Source organism: Ammodytes marinus (assembly GCF_949987685.1).
Source record: "Ammodytes marinus genome assembly, chromosome: 12".
Classification (NCBI taxonomy): domain Eukaryota; kingdom Metazoa; phylum Chordata; class Actinopteri; order Uranoscopiformes; family Ammodytidae; genus Ammodytes; species Ammodytes marinus.
This window is the reverse complement of record NC_137216.1, coordinates 7,157,119-7,182,937: the sequence shown is the minus strand read 5'-3', so window position 1 is coordinate 7,182,937 and position 25,819 is coordinate 7,157,119. Positions and strand designations below refer to the sequence as shown.

General features: G+C 41.7%; 1 protein-coding gene across 1 annotated transcript in view; it reads right to left on the bottom strand.

The window, feature by feature from the left end:
* Positions 1–25,819, bottom strand: part of col18a1a (collagen type XVIII alpha 1 chain a) — an 84,400-nt gene that overhangs the window by 16,108 nt on the left and 42,473 nt on the right. Inside the window, exons 3-18 of the mRNA XM_080037584.1 lie at positions 19,239–19,780; positions 16,524–16,607; positions 14,910–14,981; positions 9,290–9,368; positions 6,208–6,338; positions 5,531–5,557; positions 4,898–5,095; positions 4,244–4,270; positions 4,036–4,098; positions 3,775–3,852; positions 3,588–3,638; positions 3,145–3,267; positions 2,929–2,991; positions 2,276–2,320; positions 756–878; positions 106–177 (exon numbers count right to left, since the gene is read on the bottom strand). Of these exons, the coding sequence (XP_079893710.1) occupies positions 106–177; positions 756–878; positions 2,276–2,320; positions 2,929–2,991; positions 3,145–3,267; positions 3,588–3,638; positions 3,775–3,852; positions 4,036–4,098; positions 4,244–4,270; positions 4,898–5,095; positions 5,531–5,557; positions 6,208–6,338; positions 9,290–9,368; positions 14,910–14,981; positions 16,524–16,607; positions 19,239–19,780 (1,778 nt within the window). The remainder of the gene's footprint in view (positions 1–105; positions 178–755; positions 879–2,275; positions 2,321–2,928; positions 2,992–3,144; positions 3,268–3,587; positions 3,639–3,774; positions 3,853–4,035; positions 4,099–4,243; positions 4,271–4,897; positions 5,096–5,530; positions 5,558–6,207; positions 6,339–9,289; positions 9,369–14,909; positions 14,982–16,523; positions 16,608–19,238; positions 19,781–25,819) is intronic.

Below are 25,819 nucleotides of genomic sequence, written 5' to 3'. Positions count from 1 at the left end.
AGGCAGCTGTTCAAGATAGCATATTTTAAACTTTAAATTGTTAAAAAATGTATCAGTTTCCACAGGACCTAAAATAGTTCTGCAACACACACAGTAAGTACTGACCTGTCTTCCCTCTTGTCCTCTGACACCAGGCAGTCCATTGGAGAAACCTGCGCCAGACGCCTCCATGTCATCCTTCAAACACAGACAAAATTATTTGTAACAAACAGCAAAAAAAAAAATTATCTATGTTTGTAATATTTTTCTGTCCTGTTCCATTTATTTTGTGACAAAATGCTTCGAGGTCACCTGAGGGAATTTACAAATGTGTCTAGATTGATACAGTAACTCAGCTTCACTGCTCTGTATCTGTGTAGATGAAGCTACATGTATCCACTTCATACTGAGGTGATAGTGGGACGAAGATGGTACTCGCCAAACAATAACGGAATCTTACTACACGTCCAATACAACATTTTTATGATTTTTAGTTTGCTAATTTATTTTTAATCCTGACTTTCTGGCAGCTGTTTTACTAAATCGGGTTAATAGTTTAGAGTCCGATAGAAACACCAACGTGTCTGTACCACGGTATTTTGTCATATCAATGATCCTTTCATAACTCCATAAACTTAATCGTGAGATGTCCTCTGGTGTACTTTACCAGACGACCACATTTAGAGATAGAATTTAGCATTTTCGTTATCCTTGATGTGAGATTGTATCAACTGCACACAAAGGGGAATCTTTACAGAAACCTTTAGGGAACTTACAAATCCAACACGGTAACTCGGCCCAGGGGGACCGGGGGGCCCCACTGGTCCCCTGGGTCCGGGCAGACCGGCCAGGCCAGACTCTCCTGAGGGTCCTGTTAGACCGGGGTCTCCACGATCGCCCTGCAGAATGACAGGAGGAAAGTCAGCGTTCAGATAACATACTGTAAATACAAACTAATACTTAAAAGCCTACTTCACCGGTGGGAATTTGAAGGTGTATTGAATTCTGAGATCCTATGTAGTATAAATGTGCAAAAAAAATTAAATTGGTTCATCCTAGCCTGAGAAAAGGCAGAAAGAGTGTTTTATGGTCTCACTGTCTAACCCTACATTTCTCTTACTGTGATGTCATTTTTGCACATTTATACTACATAGGATCTCAGAATTCAATACACCTTCATATTCCCACCGGTGAAGTAGGCCTTTAACTGCAACTTAAAAAGGCAAGTAATAAAGGGGTATCCTAGTTTGGATTATTTTAAAATGTCTTCATCAGGCATGTCATGCATCCTCCACAAAACTACAAACACCATTTCCATGCAGCACTAAAGTTACAATTGCTAGGAAATGTGGTTTAAAAGTTCAATGGATAAAGTAACTGCACAAATACTCATGCTCTGTTAAAGCAAACCATAGCCAGCACTCTGATTAAACTGTAAGTTAAGTCTGTAGCTAGCACTATTTGACACAAATTTGCATATTGTTAATGGAAGACAAATCTCGTTTTGATGGCTGATGTGCTCCAGCCCAGTTACCTGCGATTGGCAAGGCTTAGGACAGTGGGAGGAGGAGAAATAGTGAGGCAGCAGATTGGTGAGAAAAGACAAGTAGGAGCTAGGCTGGAGAAAAGAAAGGGAATGATAAAAGCTTTAAAGAATAGTTGGAAGAGAGTTGATATGTCATTTCTAGTTACACCTCTGTGGTACAGCCTACCAAAAGCACGCCACAATTTCCACGTAAATTCATGAAAATTCCTTCTGAGGATCATGTCTAATACATTCTTCCCAAAAACTGGTTACAACTAGGGCTGCAACTAACGATTATTTTGATAATCGATTAATCTGACGATTATTTTCTCGATTAATCGATTATTAATCGATTAGTGTTTTGGTCCGTAAAATGTCAGAAAATGGTGAAAAATGTTTATCAATTTTCCAAAGCCCATCTTGACGTCCTCAAATGTATTGTTATGTCCAAAACACAAAGATATTTCAGTTTACTGTCATAATAGGATTAAAGAAACCAGAAAATATTCACATTTGAGAAGCTGAAATCAGAGAATTTGGACATTTTTTGTTAAAAAATTACTCGAAACGATTAATCGATTATCAAAATAGTTGGCGATTATTTTAATAATCGATTAATAATCGATTTGTCGATTAATCGTTGCAGCTCTAGTTACAACAGCAGCCTGGGCCATTTACACTTGGCTTTTATTTTGTGGTGTAGATCTCACTGTAAAGCTGCAGCTACTGTCAGGTAAAATAAAAGAAACAATAAAAGTCATAACTCCGTACCTTCTGTCCAACTGTTCCTGGAAGACCCAGCTCGCCTAAATCGCCCTAGTGTGGGAAAAATAACAGAAAAAAATATGTAAGCACTTGTTTTGTTGAAGCTAAGGTTCTGAAATACTCATTGGAACAAGTATTAGCCCTTTGTAGCCTTCTACAGTATATGTTGATGAGCTGTTTTCCCCCTTTTCAACAAGCTGCCATGTTGGTTATGTACAATAGCCAAATGTCAGTGTCCCTTAACAACATTCAGTAGGCCTATACTGTAGACTGATAGTGTTGAGTTTGTTTTCCCCAATTGGATGTTAGTTTTAGCTCACAATTCATTCACGTTCATGTTCAACACCCACTGAGTCGTTGGCAGCTCCAACTCATTTAGTGTTGTTATGTACTGTCTTTATACTATCATTATTAGTGCCCGCCCACACAGTTATTGCACCAGTCAAATTGCAAGGACCAATACTGTAAATAAACATACGGATATATGCTGAGAGTACATTCAGCATTTATCGCTTCGATTTTGAACGGATACATCTCAATTTTACACAACGACCAATATTAAGAAGCTTCGTAACCTAAGTTACAGAGTATTTTTTTGTTTTTATTTTGTTAGTCTTTATAGAAGAAACAATGATTTTTGCAAGGTCATTCATCATTACCTTTTCTCCCTGAGGACCAGCAACTCCTGGAGCGCCATCAGTACCTGGCAGACCAGGCAAGCCCTACAGTCCCAAAGGTTAGGATCAGGTTAACAGGAGTGGATCAGAGGTGGCAATCATTTCAGTTATTATTCAGACTGTTTAGGGTTAAGATAAATATCTCAGAATGATTTGGCTAGTTTGTGTTAAGAGGAAAAAAAACACATTGACACCTACAGGTTGACCTGCTGCGCCGTCTTTTCCCGGTGGTCCGAATGCCCCTGAACCTGACGCTGAGACTGCTGTAGAGAGACCAGGAGGACCGGGGGGGCCGGGGGGGCCTGGGAGCCCACGCTGGCCCTACAACAACAGCAAACAATTGCTTAGATTTTATTTTAAAGATCATTTTTGGGCATTTTTTACTTTATTAGACATATTTTGGAGAGACAGAGTGAGTTGAAATGGGGCAAAGAGGGGAATGACATGCAGTGAACGACCCAGGCTGTATTCGAATCCCGTTCTACTGAGCCTCTAGGGGGAGCTACACCATGAGCGCCCACCCCAAACTTATTTTGATGACTATTTACAGATGCTTGATACAGTATCACAAAAACCAAGCTGATGTCATGTTCTACATAGGTACTGTTGAGATTGGCATTCAAGATTTTTAATCTTCTCACCCGAATTGATTCCAAATCAGGGAACCCTGAGCCTTCCATGTCCACGAAAGTCTGAAATCCATGAAGGTAAATCAGTTGCATTCAATTCAACACATGCTTGACCGAGTGGTGTTTGTTTGTATACACAACACGTTATGCCTAAACACTACAGAGCCGGCCTGTGAGCCTGAGGCCCAGACTGACTCACATTCCTGAGTCCTGGTCCCGGAGGTCCTGGAAGCCCTGGAGCTCCTCTGGGGCCGGGCTGACCGTCTCCACGCTCTCCCTGTTGGAATGAGACTCGTTAGGACAAGGTGGGTTTGATACTACACATAGATCAAGACTTTAGAGTGTTTCTACAACACATACAGTATATCAAGCTAGACTTCTCTTTTACACATTGTATTGTACTTGTATTGTACTGTATTGTAAATGGTAACAGTGTTAACAATGTAACTGAGTGTCTAACCTTGTTTCCTTTAGTTCCAGAATCACCCGGGGTTCCTGGGAAGCCTGGTGGTCCTTCAGGGCCCTGAGATGAAGACACATGATAAGATCATTAGAGGCCGTCTGTGGTGATAATACAAGGACAAGTTAGGAGTAAAGGGCTAGGTCTCTACTCCAACCATCCATCATCACCATGAGAAGAGTTAAAGCCATTCAAGTGTTCAACTTACAGTCTTTCCATCCTCGCCAGGATCACCCTGTGAGAAAATAAAAAATAAATGAATAAAAGTCCACACCCAGTGTGATAATGGGATATTGTGATTGATTCAGTTGTGTGCTGAAAGAAATTCCAGAATTAAAGGAGAAGTAAGTGATATGGTCCTTTTAGCTAACTTCCTGGCAGTGACGTCCCTATGTCACCACCACATGAACACACAGCCGTCTTCGTCAGATAGTGCCGCGACGGAGAGCAGCGAGTCATTGTACACGGGTACAGAGACCTGCCTCTTTATAGTTCTCTGTCTCCTAATTGGATAAAAACGAGCGGGATACTCAAAATTGTATCTGGCAATTACTGCAATGCTGAATGACTTGGAGACCTGTGTTATGAACTGTGCATTCTGTTTAAGTGATTGCTGTCTGAATATAGAGAGATTTAACACATATACATGTGTTGACCAGATTTCTTTTACAGTACACACACTCTCTGATTTTGACAACAAGCGTTCTCCAGAACCACTGACTCCAAAGGATAACATGTCAACAGCAAACGCAACAGACAAGATGTTCTTAATGGAGCAACAACATCAAGCATAAGCTGTGTCCATACAACAGTTCAACAACTATGCACAAGGTGAATTTACATTGAACTGTGGTCTACTCACCGGCTCTCCATTAGTCCCTGGTGTCCCCTGTGGCCCCGGGCCCCCCTTTGGGCCGGCCGGTCCCCTGGCTCCGGGGACTGAAGCCACCAGACCGTCTCCTGACACTGAGGTGGTGGGTCCTGGAGGGCCAGGGGGGCCAGCGGGGCCAGCAGGCCCAGGGTCACCCTTCCCTCCCTGGTAGCCGAAGCCCGCACTGCCCTGGAGATCAACAAGAATCACTGTGAGGTGAGGCAGGGTTTGGTGTTTGGTGCCCCCCAACGGAGCCTTCAAGGCAGCACTGGTTAAGGTTAGGGGATAGGGCCTTCCAGGCAGTGCTGCCTTGAAGGCTCCATTGCGGCCATAACACACCATCAAGCAGTTGAGGTAGTGGTCACACAAGATAGGGGGGTCAATGTTTAAGCTCCTCCATGTATGTTAATCCCAGGTGGAAGGTATGTTCATTTCCCATTGTAAAAGCTGTCAGACACTAGTATCACTGAGATGGACAAGACACCGGTAACATCAATGTATAAGACGGGGGGAAGTTGATGAGGAAGAACAATGGTGCGTCTTTATTGTTGAGTCACTTGTGTGTTAGTCTGTAAAGTGAAAAAAGCCCAAAGTAACCCAATTATAGGATAATGTCAAACTCACCTTTGATCCCTTCTCCCCTGGTTCTCCCTGGAAATTCAGAAAACAGACAGTGACATCAGTCTCTTGATTTGGTTTAAACACAAGGCACAAAAGGTGTACTGACACATCCACTTTGTGGTGCTGTGCATTATGCCTTTTTGTGTTAAATGCAACTTTCTGCTGGATTGTTGTGTGTTTGTTCTTTTTAAACAGAAGAGTATCAATATTAGGCAACACTAATCTTTATTTTAGAGGATTTTCATGCTTTTACGATCATGGAGATGACATTTTGGCCTTCATGAGAGAACAATTTTTTATATACACACACACACACACACACACACACACACACACACACACACACACACACACACACACACACACACACACACACACACAAGTGCCATAATGGCTTGACTTTACATTGCAAATGCTTGCACAGCATTATAACTTGCAGCTCCCTCTAGTGTTCTGTAGGGATATTACACCACGGCTCATTCTACTGCTGATCACTTCTGCTCTTTTAGCAACAAGCTCACTGGCCCATTGCAACCTTCAGAGGGACAAACTTATTCTTTTTTAAATAATAGATTCTTGCATTAGTGCATCCCGACTGCCAAACTGCATGACACACACTACTTGTCTAATACATGTATAATTCCATTCACTGTACGATATATAGAAATAAAGGTCCATACCTTCTCTGCGCGCGATCCCCCCCTAGAGCTGGTTCCAGAAGCGGTCTCTCCCTTGGGCCCGTATGGACCTCTCTCTCCCTTCTCTCCTCTGTCCCCTCGCTCACCCTTGTCTCCTCTACCTCCGACCGACCCTGAAAACACACCACACAGTCAGAGAGTCATTAATACCCCCAGTGAAAAGACCTTTCACAAATGATTAATGACAGTGTCCCACACCCCCAAACAATAAACAGAACATTTAACTGCACCCAAAAAAAAAAAAAGGAAAGAGGAAATGGCATTTTTGTTCGATGGAGCGAGATTCCCGGTGTGCATAGGCTGTAACGTAAAAGGTCAGGTGAAGGTTTGAGGTGGTCACTGACTGACTAAACCGTCCCACAGCTGAATGCACTACTGCCCCCCCCCTCCCCCCCCGCACACAGTGATATACCGGTGGTGCTGAGTTAAAGGTGGAGTCAGTCATTCTGGGAGAGCTTATTGTCAAAACCACTTCTTGTCAAAATCAGTGAATATCTCCTCACGATACGATACCTGTCCATATTGTGTGTCCGAGGGGGAAACAAATCCAGTGTTTAAAAAGACAGGCTATGCTCTGTAAACAGGCATGTGTGCTAGTGTGTACAAAGTGGGCCCCTTTGTTTACGGACCCTTTGTTTACCGACCAGTTTACAGACTCTTACGCTGTGTATTAACGTCAGATTGTATTTCAGCGCACACACAGTACGGACAGGAAGAGCAATCGTGAGGAGATATTCACTGATTTTGACAAAAAAATAGTTTTTGACAACAAGCGTTCTCCAGAATCACTGACTCCTCCTTTAATCTTAGACTCCTCCCACTGAATGTCTGACTTTGAGTGGAGCTTATGTGACATGCAATCATCGTCTTCACGTATGCAGAAGTCGGCTGACTTAACTGCTGACACAGACAGCCTTGATGTCCTCTTCAAGATGGCTAATTTAAAAAAAAAATCAGTTTATGTAATAACAGATCCTATGCCCCTGAACGGATACATGAGGATGGAATATTCACTGTAATGAACTAATGTCACATATCACAGCATTAGTGCATTAAGCTCATATGCAAAACTAGTCCTGTTTGTCCAATTTAGTTATTTTTAAGAATCTAAGAAAAATATTTCCTATAAATTTTTCCATTTTCTCTCAATCCCTCCATATTCCTCTCTTAAAAGATCCGTTTTATTTTATTTCCTCTGTGTAGGCAATATGTTGTCAGGGGATTAGAGGCTGAATAGTCCAATGTGACAACCTACCCTAACATTTTAATTAAATAATAATCATTGCAGGTTATCATTGCTGGTGCCTTTTACTAACATAAGTATCCCAGGATGACTACAAAGGTCCATCCAATACATCTATCTGCAGCTCCGGAAAAAATTAAGAGACCAGTCTGGATTTTTCTTAAAGGTGAAGTAAGCGATTTATTTATGTTAATATAAGTGTTAAATCACTCTTTATTCATACAGTGATCACTTACATAATGTGTGTGTTTCATAAAGCCGATCTCTCAGTCAGCTGCTCTGCATGTAATCGGCAAATAAACTTTTGGGGGATCCCGAAATTAATATCCAATCACAAGAGAGAGCGCTACAAACCGACACCCGTGTCACTCATGGTCTCACTGCCAGTGCACGCCAGAGGACAGATGGGTGAATGTTTATGCGGCTATAATGGCGCAGCCGGTAAAAATCCTTCCCAATGTCTGTTTTGATGATTTTTATCATGTTTTATCACAATTACTTATCTGAGATGATGCTAGATAACGCGCTGTTTGAAGACCGCAGTGCATTAATGTGGTGACGTAGGGACGAGCGAGGGGACTGCTAACTGCAGTAACTGACAGGAAGTTAGCTAAAAGAACCATTCCGCTTACAGCACCTTTAAATCTGCATCACTACATAACTTATTGAAAATGCTCTTAATAACAAAAAATGTATTGGAATTTGGTAGAAATGTTGTCAGTAGTTCATATTATAAAACCAAATTGTTCATTCTACTCAAACATATGCCTATGAATAGTAAAACGAGAGACACTGAACATTTGGAGTGGTCTCTTAATTTTTCCCAGAGCTGCGTACAATTCAATTGTCAGGTGCACACTGTGTCATTCATTCTACAGCCACCAGATGGCGCCAGAGTTCCTTTAAGGGTATTTAGAGAACCCAGATTATCAAATTCACCACTTGAATACTTTGTGAAATTTTAGAACATGGCAGTGTATAGCAGCGGATACAAACTTGTTTCACACTTGCTGTGGGTTAATCACAAATGGTTAAAGAATCATGAACAAAGTAACATTGTCAGTGAGCTACAAATTATTACATTCAATGTAATCCACACAAGTAGCTACACTGACACTTCAGATCACATCAACACTTTGAGATTACAGTGGTGCATTTTCAAAGAATATGAACTCTGCAACACTGTGTGTCGTCATAATAATTCTCTCTACATACCTGACAGGTGAGCTAAGTCACGTGTCAGTATGTGGAAGTAGCCTACTACATCTTCTTTTCCATCTCTGGCATTCAAATGATATGTTTATAGGACTGATATTTGCAAAACAGGAAGGCAGGAACATATCCAGATGCCTCTGTAAAAATATCCCGGAGTTCACTCGCAAAAGAATAAAGAAAAAACTGACAAAAGTAAGTGTGTCTGTATTATATCTGTACTGGAAAGAAAAACAAAATATATTCTATCTCAAGACGGCCTTGATGTCTCTTTGCAAGCAGCAAGGCCAAACATTAAGGAATAGTTCAACATTTTCACGTCTTAGCCTACATTAACGGATCATTGTATTGACTACCAGTATTTGAGCTAAGCTTACATGTATGAGGGTGTTGTAGTAGAGATGACCTATGCCAATGTCTTAATCAAACATGCACACACAGCTATAGTAACGGTTTATGGTGCCTTTTCATGAGCCGGAGAGTGAGGCAAATTGCTAATAATTTAAAACATTTGAACTATTCCTTTCAGTCAGTGACTGTGAGTGATTTTAAAATGAAGAAACTTTACGTATGTATCGGGAACTGTGGACAGTGTTCAGATAAGCTCACCTGTTTCTCTAACAACTGACACCTCGTCTGTACTGGTGAGTGGTGGCTGCACAATGGGCCGTGAAGATGGAGGAGTAGCCTGAGAGAGAGAGAGAGAGAGAGAGAGAAAGAGAGAGAAAGAAATAGAGAGATACACAGTATTTGTTTAAAAAGCCTTGAAAACAGCATGTCCCAGTGTGGGAAAAAGAAGGGATTGTTACCATGAATCCCAAACAATCGCAGTGTTTGGGCAACGTGTAACCATCGGTGGCCACTAATGTTTAGCCGAAGCTCTCTCTTTGTAGATAACTGAATAGTTTCTCAGCTCTGCAACATGCCTTTTAAAAACACTAAAGAGTCAATGTGCGCATGGCAACCGAGGAATACGCCAAAACTACTGTATTTCTTTCATTTTTTTTGGCAAGGTTGTTTTGTGTTCAGTAATTGCGGTGTATGTGTTAATCTCTGTCAGACATCTAACGCCTGGGCTCATGTTATGAAACTCTTCTTTATACGACCTTCATCAGAGCTTGTCAGGGAACAGAGCGGCCGCTTGATTACACCTATCTAGCCCGCAGTTACAAAATGTCATCGCAGTAATAGCAACAGTGTACAATAATTGACTCTGTTTGCAATACAAATGGCATTGACTTTCATGGGCATCATTCTTTGGGTGTGTGTGTGCGTGTGTGTGCATGTGCGTGTGTGTGTGTGTGTGTGTGTGTGTGTGTGTGTGTGTGTGTGTGTGTGTGTGTGTGTGTGTGTGTGTGTGTGTGTGTGTGTGTGTGTGTGTGTGTGTGTGCGCGTGTGTGTGTGTGTGGTTGTCTCATTGCTGCCACTCCACAACACCTTTTAATACAGGCGAGACTGAATTGGTAAAACCCCACCATCACAGAGAAAGGTAGAACTAAGGGAAGGATGTGTTATGTGTCCCAATTATAGTTTTTCTCTTTAAGCTTTGTACTGTCATTTTATGACTGCAGCAGTACATCAAATGAATAGTTTTGAGACAAAAGCTTAATGTATTTAGGAATAGTAGGGCCAGGACCCACACAGAATGGATTGTGCGTGACAATAGCTCCATGCATGGCAGATAAATAGCAACGTCGACGAGGCTTATTTGAAGGAAGAGGGCTACTTTTCGCTGATTTATGAATATTCCCTAATATATGGCAGTGCAGTTCGAGTGCAGCTTGCTTACATTTGACCCTTTGCGCGTGTTTTGTGAATTGGACACCATATTGTTCTATGATTTGCACAGGTTTAGCGGCCCAAGAAGCAGTGCAATTCTTTAGTGGATTTGGCCCATAGTTATTGTTTTATGTGAACCCTAAAGGCTGCTTGTGGTCAGCCTCCAGTCTACCAATACGTTTCTGTCCCTACCAACACAGCTGGACTGAAGAAAGCAACAGGAGGATTTGAAGGTGGGGGGAGGTGTGCTCACTTCTGTTCCCAAAATGCCTCTGGGTAAAAAAAAACAAGCGAGAGTGTGGGGGGGTGGGGGGTGGGCAGACAATAATGCAAATACCCCTCTCCCTCCCTCCCTCTGTCTGTAGCTCATTCTTCACCGCTGACACACCTCAAATTGTCACCTATGGAATTCCAGACAGGAGAGGGATAAAGAATGTCAGAGGGGGGGGGGGGGTTGATGATTAACCAGTTGCCTTAACCCCACTGTGTACCACTGCGCTGACTATGCTAAGAATTTTAGCCGTAGCGCTATGGACTGCACTAACTTAATACTATGTTTTTAATGAGATAGAGAATACCCCGCTTGTTCACTCCTATCACCTATCCGTCATAGCCATAGGATGACGGGTGGGAGGCTCCGGCCTTTTAGAACATAGTGTTGATGGATTTGAACCACACGACCCCACTGAATGTAAGAGCAGGTATGCGGCTGCCTCGGCAACGGACATATTCCATCTCTGCAGCGGCTGTAGGAGGGTTGTTTTTTCAGTGTATGTCTTATGAAGTATCGCAGAGGGAATTTGCACATTTTTGTGGTTTGCCCGGAATATGAAAGAAAAACAGTCTGGCTGTTTATAAAAATGCAACAACCACCAGTGTATTGACTCCCACGTGCCCTTGCAAAAAGTGGAAAAAATATGTATTATTTAAACAGAACCAATCCAATGTGTTTCCATTGTGCACAAACATTGCTGTGTTGCTAAATGCATCCAAATGGAGAACTAGCCTGTTAGCCAATCAGTTAGCCACTCGCCATTTGGAAATGAAGTTCAAAGTAAAAGGCAAAGCTCCTTTAGCACGCCGCTTGACTTTTGGAAATCTGATGGGCCATCACGTATCACAGCAATTTAATCTTGTGCAGTGAAGATTTATGCGAAAGATATGATCGCAGTATGACGGCCAAAGAACTGTTACGCACCAACGACAGATGTGTTAGCCCAATGTCAAACCCATTTATCATTAACATGTAGGACTATTTAGATAGAACATTTGAGTCCATATTGTTAAGACAAACCCCTCATTTAGGCGGTCACCCCCTAAGACGTCTTGTTCAAAACATTGTTGGTGGCATAAAACCAGGTTATTTATAAGTCTCAAGTGTATAGCTCTGACTATAGTAGCTATACTGTAACTCTTAACACTAGTTCATTTAGACATTTTTTCATATTAACAATTTTCAAAAGCTTTCATTTGATTGAGACACTATATTGTGTGTTTCCGTCAATTAATCTTTTTTTTTCATTAAAGGTGGAGTCAGTGATTCTGGAGAATGCTTATTGTCAAAAATCACTTTTTGTCAAAATCATCTCCTCATGATCTGCTACCTGTCCGTACTGTGTGCGCGCTGAAAGACAATCCAGCGTTAATACACAGCTTAAGCTCTGTAAATAACAATGTGTCTAGCTACGGTGGGCCCCCTTTGACTACATGCCCTTCATTTACATCATGGTTCCAAGAGCCTAGACTGTGTATTAACACTGGATTCTTTTCCCAGCGCACACACAGTACTGACAGGTAAAGGACCGTGAGGAGATATTCACTGATTTTGACAAAAAAAACTATTTTGACAACAAAAGTTCTCCAGAAAAGCTGACTCCTCCTTTAATTGAGAAAATACAATTGTAGGAGATATTGATTGGTCTTTCTCAACCCAATCGACATTACAATTGATAATCACATTTCAAGTGTCTGTTATCTACCTAAATGTGCACCACCAAGTAAGAATCCTACTCCTGAAACACTTCCTCTTTGGGTCTTCACGCTGAAGATTGGAGCTGTGACACTGATAAGGGAAGGATGCCTGACTCGCTCTGCCCCATCTATCACTATAGAATTCCAGGATGACAAAATGGAAAGCTCTCACTCGCATACAACTCTCCCTCGCTCACTCGTCCCTGCCCGGACTTGCCCTTTAATTTGCACTGGTTGGACCTTTGTACCGTAACGTACCGTACATTCTACTTTCCATGAATCAGATGTATGGAGAGATGTCGGAAGGTAGCCATTACGTGCCAGCTGTTGTCTGCTTTTACATTGCATATTACATGACGCTAATAAATGCCCTAGCGAACAGATGGAAAAGCCCCTTGTAAAAAGTTGCAAAGTATCAAGGTAGCGCGGTAGAGTAATGATGAGGAGACTTCCGATTTGGGGTGCCCTCCCTGTCTGCTTTTTCCAACTTTCTTTCCACTTGTCAGTCATCTCTTGTGTACAGTTGATTGAGTAACCAGCCGGCCTTGAGGCGGGGGCGGCGGTGTGTGTGTGTGTGTGTGTGTGTGTGTGTGGGGAGGGGGCCCTGACTTGGATCAGATTGAGTCCAAATTGACATCTGTTATTTTCTAGTTCTCCTCCTACTATAATTGTAAGTTGGAGAGCATGCACGCACCAAGGAGGTGGGTGGCAGAAGTAGTAAGTAGCGCTACATTTCAGTCTGCGCGCCTATCTCTGAGGCTTGGAAGATGTGAGTGGGTGTCTGTGGAATCTGATTGTGCGTGAGTGTGTGAGAGACGGAAAGCAGAGAGACTGAGGGAAGAGAGAGAGTGACAAAAGGAGAGATGAAGAGGAAGACACTGGAAGGAACAAGTACATGTGCAACTGTTAAGAGAACTTCTAGCATGGGTGGCCGCAGAAAGCCATTTATGAAAAATAGCATGGGTGACTACGGTATACTCGGTATGATGCGCGTTGAGAATAAAGACAAATTGCCGCGAGTCGAAAGACGAAATACAATGATGAAAATAAACTTGACAGTTCAATACTACTGTGGTAAAAGTTGGAAATATGATCAATAACTCATAGGCCAAATGTTATTAAAACACAGAGGATGCACTTTTGCTATCGTCATAAGGCAGACAATGGGCTACAATCTAACTTTCACCTAAACGAGACGTCCTCTAAGCTTAAACTTATAATGTATTGCTCTCAGTGTGCACCGGGCTGTGAGGTGAGAGTGCAGTGACAGTCATCAAAGGGAAACACTGAAGCGAAAAATAATTGATTGCACCCACTGTTATATACAGTGCAGTGCAGTTATTAGGCGAGCTTAGAGGACGACTGGTTTCGGAAAAAATTACGTTGTAGCAACGATGCATGGTTTGTGTTTCAATAACGCTTTTCTGATGAGTTGCTCATCCCAGAAGTTCAAATCTGTCAACATCTGTCCAGCTTTACCACAGTCTTTACCTGTCCAGTTTATTCTCAACATTGTTCTTCGTCTTTACTCTCGACATTCCGTCCGTTATTTGGCAAGTGCATAATGAAAGAAAAACCTTCTACTTCTCCATTTCTTTTCTTTCCGGTATAGCCCTGGTGCTCTTTGCGTTGGTACTAGATTATACTATCTGTCTTTGCATTCAGCCAAGCGATGACAGCAGGTAAACCCCTTCGCAGTTCAAGCATGTGTCGTTCCAAGCTGAACAACTATGCTTAAACCAACATGCAAAAAGCTCAAGATTTTTTTTTGCTTTCTCGCTGGCCATATACTTTGTATGTTGGACAGCCTTGAAGCAAATAAAATAGCAGCGATACATTTTCGGAAGGATTTTTATGACCGACTCCTACATATTTTAGAAAAGCCCCTTGCTCCAGCTTCCCCAAGGTCATAGGTGGAATAGCGGGGAAAACTCTGCATGTACAAACGTCTTTGTCTCCAAATGCATAAGACAGAAGCGGGCTCCATTTCCAGACATCAACTCAGCACTTTTTAATCTCTCTTCGGGGATGAGTGTTCGCTCGCTTATACTCGAGTAACGTGAGCCATCGCTGCTATAACAAACACTGGGATGACTCAGTGAGCAGGAGAGCTGTCCAACTGTTAAGAAACTATACTAATCTCTGGCAGCAAAGGGTTTATGTATCCGTCTTGATCACCTGTTTGAGACCACTTCAGGAAAACAACAGTATTCTTCATTCATACTTCCTTTTATGCCCTAGTATGCACTCTTCGTTTACAATTTGACATCAGACGTATTGAGTTCCAAAGCCATTTCCAGCGAGAAAAAAGGTATAGGCCAATTCATAATGTTTCAATATAAAGTGTTGAGAACAAGGGCAGCACACAATAACTCTAATGAAGTGTGTTAAACCAATGATGAGGAGATACACACAACAGCAAGTGAATACTGTGAAGGCGTCCTAATAAAGTAAGAGATAGATGAGAGTGGTTCTATACCGTGGGCCTGTTTCTGTCCACGGCTGGTCTTGAAGGTCTGCTTTCCTCATCGCCACTTCCATCCCCTGAAGCCTGAGGAGACCAATAACACAGCTTAGATTGGATTTATTGTCAACAAGATGTTCTTTTTTGGTTTTATCGAGGTGTGTGTGTGTGTGTGTGTGTGTGTGTGTGTGTGTGTGCATGCGTGTGTGTGTGTGTGTGTGTGTGTGCTGTCGTTGCACCATGTGTGTCAGTTCATGAACTTTGCTTGATTTCTTGGCAAACAAAAATCTATCACATCATTAAAATGTATCACTTATATAACATAGGCATATGAATACTCAACGAACCAAATGCTGGTCAAACTGTTGTATCACAGCCTCTCTGTATAGTTTCCTCGATACGGGTAAACAGCAGCTGTGTGTGAGGTTCATGGTTTGACATAAAACACAGCCTGTAATCAGAAACCTGTCATTTTCCACTTGGAATGCCATCTTCCCGTCTAATCCAAGCTACATCTAAAGGAATCGACGACAACACGTGTTAGAATCTTGAACCATGCTCTGTCAGTGAGGGCCAGGTTGAGGTGGTCTTCGACAGAGGAACAGCTGCAGAGGCAATGTTTTAATAAATAACAGTTAGGTCAGTTAGGTGGCCTCATGAGGCACCTGTGTTTATGTGTGGGTGGTCACAGGCAGTGGGGAAATGGCCGCTGTCACATTCTTATCTGTTGTATCTGTTCTGTCTTATTTAATATTGATTACAAGTGGTGTAACATGTTGGAATAAATGTTCATTACGAGTCTTGCTTTGGTTTAATTCAAATTGCAACCATTTACAATTTACTAGGACTAGCTAGCTTAAAATTAAAGCTAGGCTAGATAGATAGATATTTCTGCATGCTGAAATGAACTGTCGTTGGCCAATTTGATCAACTGTAGCTAGTTAGCTGATAAACTGAATGTAAGCTCCATGAGGTGGTTGTAAATGTGGTTTCCAACTGCCTTGTTTATGTTCTCCGCTGACTCCTTTTAAAATAATAATCTTATGCACATGAGGGCTGAAATACCGAGGCTAAAACTGCATGTGCCAGGCAACAAAATGCACTACTACCGACCAGTACACCCAAAAGAACATTTTCATTAGTTATGTTATTTAGTTTAAACCTAGTTGTTGTTGGTGCAATGGGAATGATAATGGAAAAAGTAAGTTCAGACTGTCATTTCATTGTAACAGAACCCTGTTTCACTGCTTAGCTTGCCGTCGTGTTTGTATTGCTTGTGCATTACGCACAGAGTACAGTGTGTAATAATTGGTGTAATAAAAAGGTCTTTAGTGTATGGACAAATTGATGTGTTTGGCAAACTAGCTTGGCCTTGTTTGTTGGAGTGTAAACAGCACTTTAGAAAGTATTACTTGTGTGATGAATATCGTGGTTGCTGCTTGATAGTGTAATGTTTGTTGATTGTGTCTTGTGTTTACTAAGCTACTGACATGTGCCCCCTTTAAATTGCTCCGTCCTCGGGGACAAATGAAGTGATTTGAATTGAATTGAAATGAATTGTACCTTCTACAGTAAGTCATGGCCTACTACAGTATTTCAAAAAGTGAAGTTGAAGAAGTCCTCACTCACCATATCCGAGTCATCTCCGTCCTCCTCACAGTGTCTCTCAGCAGCCCGGGGATCCCCCACCACCCTCAGGTCACCGATCACTCCCTGATACAAGACAAAAAGGGTGAGCACACATATAATAAGCACTTGTTCTTCTCACACACATACAGGACAATATGCCTTACTTTCAACATACACATATGAACTTGTCTCTGAACCCGCGGCTAGTGTTTTGGTGATGTATTCTTCAGGGTATTTCCCCCTGTCTGTCCACACAATCAGTGGGGTCTATTGATGTCTGTAAAGTGCCACTATCTGTGTCCCCACGCACAGGATCTGATACATGTTCCCACACAGGATACTCACACCCGATAGCAACAATGCTATCTCGACGAATATCAAAAGGCCATTAGCACTGTAGAATGAGTTATTTGAAGTCTACTCTTCGGGACACATTTATGTCCTAAGGAAGAAAAAAGTCAAATGGGTTTTTTAAGAGAGCTTTGAAGATAAATAACCAAGGCTATTTGACATTTCACCCCTGTCTCTAAAAAGGCTTTTAACAGCTTTTCTTTGTTACTTGTACAATATAAGGTTTGATGTATTATGGTCTTTTTTTTCCCCCAAACAAATGGCTTCAGATCTGTACAATAAATCACAGTGCCTATGCAAGGACTGCACTGTCACTGCGAGAGTTTTCGCCAGTGAGTTATCCAAAAGTTTAAAGGGACATCCATTTAACAGATCCCATTGAGAATGGACTGCCCACTTTATTAAAAACATAATGAAAATATTTTGATGACTGGGAGCTCGCCAGGTCTCGGTTTGATTAGAGAAATTAAATTCACAAGACCTCTCTTAGCATAGCAGGGCCATTCTAGGGTCAGCTTATTACATGGCCAATAAGTCTCCTGATAGAAGGAACATGGCTAAGTAAAAAATGCTAAAATTAAACTGTGTAGCAAAAGTCACAAAATGGTTTAAAGAAGTAGGCTACCATTAACACCAGATGGGGAGGGGGGCACTCATTTGTAATTTATCGTACATGCATCGTTTTATTCTCTTATTATGTAAATAAATGAATCAATATACCTTTAATCATTTCAATATCAAACTAAACTTTTTGGCAGCAGATGAAGGGAATAGACATATTTCCTGGGATTGCCTGTAAATTGAGTCCTTCAGCCTTTTTGGCTTCATGCCCTTAGTTTAGTCTTATTACCAGAACAGGGATGTAGTTTATGTCCAAATGAGTACTAGTAGCATGACTCTGTACTAGGCAACTCTGACCGGTGCAAACAACAGCAAATAAAGAAGTACCACAGACATATTGAAGTGTAACTCAAAAGTAAAAGGACAAGCAAGGCATATTGGCATATTGCATTTTCTACTGAAATCATCATAAAAAAGGTGACTGAAAAGCTTGCATCTAAGACGTTAAAAACCTCTCAGGTGTCAAATTCTTTAGCTAAATAAAGACAAGTTGCATCAAGTAAAGATATCTCCTTGTATTCTCAGGTGTCACTTCAAATGATATCAACTATGAATATATCTTTTATAACTGGGATTGTAACTGTCAAACAAATAGATTTCTAAGTTCATTTGAACGACATTCAGTCAGTAACTCCAAACTGATTGTTTGAATGCTCACATACTGTACTGTACACATTCTGCATATGCTTTCCCTTTTAAAAATACTTGCTTGCATGCACAGAAGCAGGTTGTACAAATATTTGTCATAGTACGGCTGTTTTGTCCAAGCAGGTAGCCATGGGGTGAACCCTTTAACAGCTGAGGTCAACAGTTGGCATTTACAGCAGTCAAATGACCGCCGTTAATTACATCCAAACTGTGAGGTCTTCCAATTAGTAAGAGAATACGCTCAAACAGATGGCGAGGTAACAACATTAATGTTCTGGTGTAGAGTTAGCCAATTTAAGCAATCAAATCATATGAGTCATTCAGCCAGGATGGTTCATGTGACTGACTATGGAAAATCAAAACACTTTCCTGTACTTTCCTGAAATTTCACACAGCATTTAGTCCTGTCTAAAAAAAATAGTTTGGGAGTGTGAGCTATGCATTCGTCACACACTAAAACAAGAAAGTATTATTCAGGTGGTTATGTTACTAAACCTTGTCTGTTTGCATCTGTTTTTCTCCTATAAAACCAGTGTTTACTGAATCTCAATATTATAATTTTTTTCAGTACCAAAAATGTCAACTTCTAAAGCACTTTCTTCATCTAAACTACCCATAATCATTCTTAGCAGCACTATTCTGAAGGTTATTAAAGAAGGATTTGCTAAGATATTGCTAATTGTCTGATTTATGACACAGTACATGTTGGTCTTAAAAACAGCCCGAAAATGTATATTTTAAGACCTTTACATGGTATTTTTGATTTATTAAATGGAAAAAAGCTGTATTCAAAATATGTGCAGTAAAACATATGGAACCTAATAAGTTGTCAAAATGAAATAAATATTTTGCATACCTATTCAAACATTTCTGAAAAATAATCGTTTTAATGTAAGTAATCAACTGGCAAAGTTTCACTATTATATCTGTACGTTTATGTTTTTACCCTATTGACCCGCAGTGTCTCACCTTGAAACAACATTCAACATTCCTCATAACATCATCATAACAAGCCTTCGTTGGGTTTCATTTCCTGAATCCAAGGCTGTGTTAATATTGTTTGGTTCATAACAGACGAAAAGCTTGTGTACACACCAGGAACTTCTCTGGATCGGCCCCTCCGGCCTGGCCCACAAAGACCCCGGCCCCGGCCTCCAGCTCCATGTCGTCGGGCGACCTCTCGATGCGCGTCACCTGGGGGTCCGTGTCACAGTTCAGGTAGAACTTCACCTTCTCGTCCATCACGGCGATGGCGAAACGAGTCCAGGTATTCTTCATGGAGGGAACCTGGAACCTGGCCGCCTCGTAGGACTGCTCCGAGTCGGGCTCCGTGTAGTACAGGATGACGCTCTGTTTGCCGAACTGCACCGCCGACAGCTTGACGCCCACGTACATGATCTTCTGAGAGGCATCGGTGATGGAGAAGACGATGCCGCCGCGCTCTGAGGTGGGTTTGAGGTTGAAGATGAGGGAGAAGTCCCTGTAGAAGGGGTTGGGCAGGTGGGCGCGGGCCAGCTGGCCGGTGTTGGAGTCGGGGCCGAACACGTAGCCGGAGGCGTTGTCGAAACCGTTTTCCCAGACGATGTCATCGGGAGGAGGGTCCCCGATCAGCTGCAGTAGGGAGACGCCACTGTCTTCTAGAAAGGGGGGCGGGAGAAAAAAAGCATGTGAGGATATGGTATGGGTGAAATATTAGGGATGCACCGATTGCCGATACCGATGTGTAGGATTTAGATTTTGCCGATGTGGATTGCCAGGTACATGGGTGAATTTTCTCGTAAAAAATATTGAACCCTTTTGATAACACTAACTTGCGTCTTGGTATGCAGGAGTCCCCGCCAACTTCACCCGTATGACCAATTAACACAACCGTAAGGTAGTGCAAAATTAATGAAAAAAAAAACAGATTCACCATCAGCTTCTGCCATTGGCGGATGTCAGGTGGTAGGGCTATGTCCCGCCGATACATCGGTGCATCCCTAATACAATATACTGTAAGGCATGTGAGAAGGGAGGGCTGCATGGCAAGTTAAAATTGTTAGACCAAGCTCTATAAGGGCTTGTTGGGGGGTTGACTTAGAGTGAATGTGCCTGATGGATGCAGGTTGTTACTTGCATAGGTCTCTGACAGAAAAAGCACAGCGTGATAGTCAGTGACTTTCTTCTTTTTCTTTCAGAAGTGAGAGCAAATGTAAGAGCGTTAACACATGTCCTGAAAAGTAAACGCAAAGTTATAAAAAATGCAATACGAAACATGGAAAGCGATCGCGGCTCAAAAAAAGACAAAGTACAGACCGTATGAGACTGAGGAGAAAAAAAGATGATGACTTTAGCAGACACTGTAAGGTCTACAGCATATTCAAAAAACCAGACCAGCTAAAATGACACATCTTGAAATGAACGGAGATCCAAAGGTCTAGTTCAGAAGATACAGTACATGAGGATGTGACTTGAAAGTTGATTGATTTAGCTATTAAAGTGTTTCAGTACAAAAAAAAACTTGCTCTAAAATGAGTCCATATGTGTCCGCTACACACGCACAGCTATAGTCAGTAAGTGTGCTGTCTGCAAAACTCTACAGCAGGATTGCCAGAGAAGATTCCATAAATATTCATATTGTATATTGTGCATTTGTAATAACTCAACGTCATTGTAAAAGAGGGTCACCCCTCAATTGATCTTTCGAGGTTAAATAAAGAAAAATTCAAATAGTAATATACCAAAACATTATGCATTTAAAAACAGCACTTTCTCTCATTTGACCCACAGATCAACCTGCTGTGAGGTCACTGGGGTAAAGATGGTTTTCTATGTGTCACATACCAGAAGAGACCCACAAGAAAAAAGCATAAAACTCTTTCCAACCCGTGTGACATCTGCTAAATGTCACTGCTCCGGGGCATGCAGGGACCAACAGCTGGGCCTCCTGCATAACTTCGCTCACTCTTGCATCACCCTGGGTGACTCTGGAGAGGTCAGTGCATAATAATTGGAGGCTTTTAGGAAATACACAAGGGTCATTCACATACTTGATGGAGAGTTTGCTTTTTATGTCCATTTTGCTTTACTAGCATCAAACATGAGACGAAAAACCTTTGCTGCTTTGATCCAAAATAACGTTTCCTCCCGTCAAAGTAAAAATCACTGTTTTGGGAGAACACTTGACGTATAGTTTTCTTTGAAGACATTCTTTGGTTTACCACCTGGTGACTAATGTGCGAGCTGCATTGCCTGGTTCAAAGCCCCCCCACCGGACAGAGTGCCGGAGAGCAGCGGGGTCTTGCAGTTGGCTTTGTGGAGAGGCTTAAACACATGAGGTGTTTGGCTGAACCCGGGGACCACCGCTCTCCGGCCGTACAACCATAAACACCAGTGTGACTGTGTCTGCATGCTGTCTGGGAACTAAGGACGCTTTCATCTGAATCTCAGCTAACAGAGAAGTCAGTCAAGCCGGAGAAAGACAGCAATAAAAATAAAATACTTTCCAGTGTTGATTATGCATTTCCGCCCAGTGCCATGCATGTACAAAATGTACCAGGAATACCAACCAAATCTGAAATCGCACAAATGTAAAAAAAAAAAAATGGTTTTGTTAGATGCCCTATTAGTCGACTGTGAAAATGACATCCTATAGCCAATGTGGCATGTATTAGCATACAAATGTGTTTAATAGGTGGATATCTCTATATAGAATATTTACATATAAAATACACAGCAAATGTTGCTACAATATTATTTAGCTTGATAAAACCTTGTTAATGCTTTCTAAATGTTACAGTCCTGAGACCAACAAGAGCTTGGCATATTAAAGAGACATTTGATAACTCAATCACACAATGTCAACCTTGAAACGACCGACGCAGACAGACACAGAGTCCCATGTTCACAACACCTTAAGTAAACTGCATGTCCTCGACTACTGCACGATTGGCAGATAACAAAGAAATGTCATTTGCACCCGGGCCAGGCCAGATGTTTACTCAGAATGAGAAAGCTCAAGGGTGTCTACAGCGGGCTTGTGCTCACACGTCTGAAGCTGCCTCTCCCATTGATGAGCACAATCTCTGCCAAAGTGTGGGGCTGGAAATAGCAAAGCTTTGTAGTAATCTAGCGGTGTGATCCATCATGTGGGAAAGCAGCACGTCATTTTAATTTGCAATCGTGCTGCTACAGGTGCTTAATCTAACAAGGGAGCTATCTTTAAATCAAAAAACACTCCATGACTGAGCAATTATCATGAGCCGTAGTAAATGATGAGTGATTTTGCTCCAAATGACATCATGTGCAAAATGTCTGTACTGAAAGGAAGAACTAAATGTCTCTGCCATTTACCTTCTTCAGTCTTTTGCAAGATACATGCAATGTGTTGTTGAGTGTACTAAGTGACTGGTCATAATGAATACATTGATTGGTCTGCAGATACAACTTCAAAGTATGTTAACATTTGAAATATGAGGCAAATATCTCGCAAAGAGATATATCTCGCCTCGACTTTAAACATTTCATTTCCTTGTGCTTTAACCAAATGGATAGTAGACTTCACTTTGTATTATGAGCTTTCCAAAACCCTCATTAGTGAAACAACTCACCTATATAAGTCATCACTGAAAACAACCAGATGTCCACTCTTTAGGACTGACAGATTATAAACAGCTATCGGGACCAGATGATCAAACATTTGGTGATCAAACACCAAAATGCAAAAAATTAACACTATTTACTATGAATCTAATGAAGTATCCCAAGCCAATGGTGTCTTATGCCAGCTGAGTAAAAGGGAAAGCTTGGAACTGTAAATATAGACAACTTCATTACCAGATCTTAAGTAGATGAAAAAGGTTGACCCTTCTTTCAGCTCGCAAAGGAATGCTTTTGCTGAAGTCCGGTCAATGTGCCAGCATTGTCAGCAAAGGGCCGGCCAGTCTTTCCTCCTCGAGAGATCAAAAATTGTTGGGTGTACAAAAGGTTCACCATTAGCATTTTAAGTGCAATTTCAATTCAGGTTTTTCCAAAAAGCTTTTTGTTAACCAATGACAGCTTCAAGGCCAATCGGGGCATAGAGAAGGACTGTTGATGAATGGAGTGGTGCTGGGATTTATGGTGCCAGTTTGTTTTGTCAAGAAGGCCGCTTAAACTGAGCAGGAACGCTGGTTCTTTTTCATTCCCTAACATTCCTGGATGGGGTACCAGACCCTGTTGATAAAGCTGTACAGTGTAAGACTATATATAAAGCTCAGGATCCCTTATAATTCCATGGGAAACTATTCGACCATCTGGGGAGTCCCAAGAACCTTGTGGTTTTACTGACTACATCACCGTTTAAAACATCCCCTGAGGCCTGCTGAAAAGGGCAATGATTTCCATACATTCACTCAGTAAGAAAGCTGGTCAGTGGTGGGAGCTGAGCCTATGTTTGGATTGTCAGGGTTCACCTATGCTATGGTACATGAAAAGTACTATGCCATGATTGATGGTTGATCTTAAGGTTCTTGGTGTGATCAATTGTATATAACAATATTAAATACTGTGTGAGATTTGTTTTGATATAACAAATGCATTTTAGCTTTAAATGTCCACTTTGCTGCTGATACACACACACACAGGTGCCATTAACACACAAGAAAGCTGTATGAGTCTTATCTTAACCCAGGAGATATGGTAATGTGATGACTTAATGGAACTTACATACTATCAAAACTAAGACAACAGAACAGTATTAGTCACATATACCACATGTTACATTGCATGGTGTATGATCTAGTGTGTCTATAACTTAAACTAAAAATGAACACAGGATGTTTTCAATATCAAAGTGTAAGGTATGTCAACACCATGCGTTGTGCCAAAAAAATGTTCTTTGAAGCGCTGGGAAATTTTCTGCTGTATCTTTTACCTGATGGATGATGTAGAACGCTTGGAAAGAGATATTTAACCAAAAACCACATCATAAGCCAGGAAGCACATTTCATGTTGGCTCGCCCCCCGGAAGACTGAGCTGTACTTCTCAAACCACAAAAAGGGAAGATGGGCCCAACCTGTGCCCTTTACTCTTTGGGGAAGAAGTAATACGATACGGTTTAAGTGCTCTACTGTTAACGACTTTGAGGCAACATGTAGGGTGTAAACAAACCCCTTGCCTTTGGAACCATGGAAGAAAAATAGCGGATATGACATTCACAGAGGCACAGTGGAAAACTAAGATGCTGAAAAAAAACTGCAGCTATCCTCAAGAAAATGTTGAACTTTTTTTAAGGTGTCAAAATTGGGCTGATATCCAGCGAGAGACTTCCATGTGTCTCAGCGCTGTGCTATGCAACACTGCCTCATCAGTTCTCGTTTTGTACAAATGCATCAGAAACCAGTGGGGGGGGGCAATGAGTTGCTGGCAGCAAAGTCAGACTCCACTGTGCCCATAATTGGAACCCCCCCCCCCTTGAGAGCCAACTCAAAATGATTCCCTGGCAAGAAGCACACTGGAGAAATGGAGCCAGACTTTGGGCCCTACTGTCAAGAGATACAATATCCATCTTGGCTCAATGGAAGCATGGTGCTACAAATCAGTGTCACGGCCACCAAAAGGGTGGACACCACACAAAACCCAGACTACATGTACACAGACATTCAGATGCCGCCCAAAGAGCAGTGTGTTTCCTAGAAAGGAACACATCCTTTTCATGTTTTCAGACCACCACAGGGGTGTCAAGGGGCATGCTTTTATTTCATTCCATTTGAACAGCCTAAACTGACAGTAATGGAGTAATAGAGTTTCTCATGGATATAATTTTACCGTCAAGAACTAACCCAAATAAATTGCAGTTGACCCCTAGACCCTGATATGAATGACTGCTCATCTTTCAGGCAGGAGACTGGTAACCATGGAAAAACATCATTAAAAGGGCTATTGTGCCCTAACAATCCTGTTTTACCACAGGGGTAGGCCCCCCTGTAGTAAAAGGCTGACGTCTGACAGATTTCTTAAACAGATTTCATGCATACAATGATATCTCTTCAATCTTCCCACAGTATCAATCTTCTCCAACATACACTATCCATAGGCTAGATACAACTGTTATAAATAAACAGTCCCATAGTGGTTTTTGCACCATGCCGTTGGCCCTGAACTTCAATTTCATCTCAGAAAAAAAATGTAAGTATATCAGGAGACATTCCTTCCTTGACAGGTCATAGTAAAATGATAGGAAAGCGGTAGTATTAAGGTCCAAAACAAAAGGAGAACATGAGTGCCCTCCTCCCACACACCAAGCAAACACACAGCTGCAGATAGTGCAAGGCGTGTGAAACTTCCCAGACACAACACATTAGGCCTTCTCATCAGGGCATTTCAGAGGTTAAAGGACTCGTAAGAGGGTAGATGCAGCTTTAAGCCAAAACCGACCAACCTGCACATAGCAGTATGACTTCTGGCAGCTGCAGTAAAACAAGGATTTTATCTTTATTATATAAATCATGGGGTTAGAATGCTCATAAGACATGTCAAGTCAAACTGACTTTAAAGTATATCATTGATCTTCATTATTTGGGGGCAAAGAGACCTCACATGGACAGAAGTAAGTCAATAGCAAAGTAATGTATTACATCAAATCTCTTCAGTCTCAGTCTTCCATCTCAATCATTACCACAACAAGAGGTGTCCAATGGTACATTTTAAAGTCTGC